At 40.0% G+C, this 2,472-nt stretch overlaps 1 protein-coding gene across 1 annotated transcript; it reads right to left on the bottom strand.

The window, feature by feature from the left end:
- Positions 1-682: 682 nt before the first annotated feature.
- On the bottom strand, positions 683-1,762 carry LOC308375923 (lysophosphatidic acid receptor 6; the record flags this gene model as incomplete). Its single annotated transcript, XM_080852146.1, has 1 exon — positions 683-1,762. The coding sequence occupies one exon, from the start codon at positions 1,760-1,762 to the stop codon at positions 683-685; it is 1,080 nt and encodes a 359-aa protein (XP_080708272.1).
- Between the last annotated feature and the right edge of the window lie 710 nt (positions 1,763-2,472).

The raw sequence follows: 2,472 nt of genomic DNA, 5'->3' as shown, positions 1-2,472 counted from the left end.
ACATATTATTGACAATAAACACGCAATATACTAATTATATAAGACAAAAAACATACATAACCTGCAAGTGGGTGTGGTAGTGCAAACAACAACTAAAATCATGAAGGAAATACCAGTGCATGCTTTGCAAAAAATACATTTAATAAATATAAGCAATTCAATGGTTGCAGAGAAAGACTCACAGTAGACGGAAGTCAAAAAGTAAGAGCAGAGAGAAGTGTGTAAAGAATAGAAGATGGTCTGTACAGTTTGATAGGCTAGATGAAAGACTCTGAGTCATAGCAAGTGCATGAGGCAGACAGATATAGATATAGTCTTGTATGTTTGCGCAGCCTGAGACCACCAACCACAAACTACCTAAGAAAACATAACACAGAACCAAATTGTAGGCTTAAAGCTTCTCACGTTTTTTAACATCCTTCCTCTCACATTTGTTCATAGGAGCTATACAGGGTGAGAACATTTTTGCCTCCGACATTGTCACACACATATGAAGAAGCACCTACAAAATGAATTTAAAGAGGTAATAATAATAGATTTATCTATTCATTTAGTTGGCAGTTGAAACACACTGACAAACACACACGCACACCGCATTATGGAAACACAAAGCTGAATGAGCCCAGCCATCCTAATTAATCCAAGGTGACAGTCACCGATTTGCCATTTTTGTGAACCATGCTCAAAGGAAGGAAGTTGATATGTTCTCCTTGTTCATGTCTGCTGCAGAGGGATCTATTGTCTGATCATCAAGTGTCTTATCATCTTGGTCATTCACGGGCGGAACTGCGTGAACTCTGATTCCAATTTTCCTGAGTGAGCGGCGAATGGCGTTGCTAAATTTCTGTGAGCCAAAGCAATAGATCAGTGGATCAAAACAGCTGTTAGCTCCAGCAATGATCCATGACACATAGTATGCCGTCTCCACTTGCAGAAGCACATCACATTCTTTGGGCAAGAACATCTTAACTGCAACACCCACAGTTCTTATAATGTTCAATGGCAAGAAGCAGACAGCAAATATAATAAGACAAACAGCGACCATTTTGTTGGACTTGCTTTTAATTAAACGACCTTTTCTAGTGTTGCAGTTGATCCGGGACACAGACCTTGCAAGTTGACTATAGCACCCTGCAGACACTGAAAATGGCAAGAGGAATCCGAGGATGAGTAAAATAAAGTTGATGATGAAATAACGGCTTATGTATTGTCCCTGGTGGATACTAAGACACTGTGTCTGGTTGCCCACTTGACTCGTGTCAAAAAGCACAAAACAAGCAATGCCTTTAGCCAGCAACAGCAACCACACTCCAGCACACAAAGCCTGCACAAATGTCTTCTGCTTCATCCAGAAGTTCCGCTTGAAGTGGACAACAATTAAATACCTATGAACACTGATCAGGGTGAGAAACATGATGCTACCGTACAAGTGGATGAACAGCAGGGCGATCTTCAGTCGGCACAGAAAACTCCCAAATGGCCAATTGCTGCCAAGAGCGAAGTAAGCCACCATGAGAGGTGTGGTAAGGGTGATGATGACATCACTCAAAATCAAATGGAACTGGAGAACGGTTCCGGAATCCCATTTGGGAATCATGAAACAGAACACCCACAGGCTGAAGCAGTTGAGCAAGAAACCCACAATGAAGACCAGACAGAGGAGCACGGCGATGGAGATGTTCTGAGGGTGCACGGCGCAGGACTCCAACGCGCTGAGGTTGGCTGTGCTGCTGTTAGAGAACAGGGAACCTGAACCGTTCATAATGAGTTTGGAGAAAAGTCTGAAATAGAAAGTGTGGTTAAACTTTTATGGCAACTGATATTTCTAAAGTTCTAGCATCCTTTTTAAAAAAAACTGTTAATTTGTTATCGTGATCTTTAGTCCAAATCAAGGGATTAAAGTTCAACATGTTACCTGTATAACAAAGGCATAACACTGCCGTTCAAAAGTGTTTGGGTCACTTAGAAATGTCATGGTTTTCTATGAAAACATAAATTTTGAATAGGAATATAGCAAAATAGGAGATAAAGTCAAGATTTGAAATAAAATAAATATAATTGAAATAACTGTCCTTCAAACTTTGCTTTCATCAAATAATCCTCAATTTCCAGCAAGTGACCCCAAACTTTTGAATGGTATGTTCCTATTGAACAAGTAGCCTATAAGTTGCTTTAATGAAATGATCTCAAGCTTTGGCATGAGATGCTGACCAATCGATTGTAAAAGCATGCATAGCCTTAATTCAAGAATCATGCCTAACACTTTAGATCCCTTTAACCCTCTCAAAGGCCTATTTGCATTACAAAAGGTGGTTAAATAAATGCGTAACAGTGTTTACTTACAGGAACAGGTATGACGCTCGACAATCACTCAAGTCACACTCTCATTTACTTTTTATAGACTGACGTCCGTGGCGTCTTGTAAAAAGGCAGGCGTAAAAACGGAATTGAAATTTTGAGGATGGGATCAAA

Source organism: Sprattus sprattus (assembly GCF_963457725.1).
Source record: "Sprattus sprattus genome assembly, chromosome: 15".
Classification (NCBI taxonomy): domain Eukaryota; kingdom Metazoa; phylum Chordata; class Actinopteri; order Clupeiformes; family Clupeidae; genus Sprattus; species Sprattus sprattus.
The sequence above is the reverse complement of the archived record's forward strand: the minus strand, read 5'-3'. Positions and strand labels throughout refer to the sequence as shown.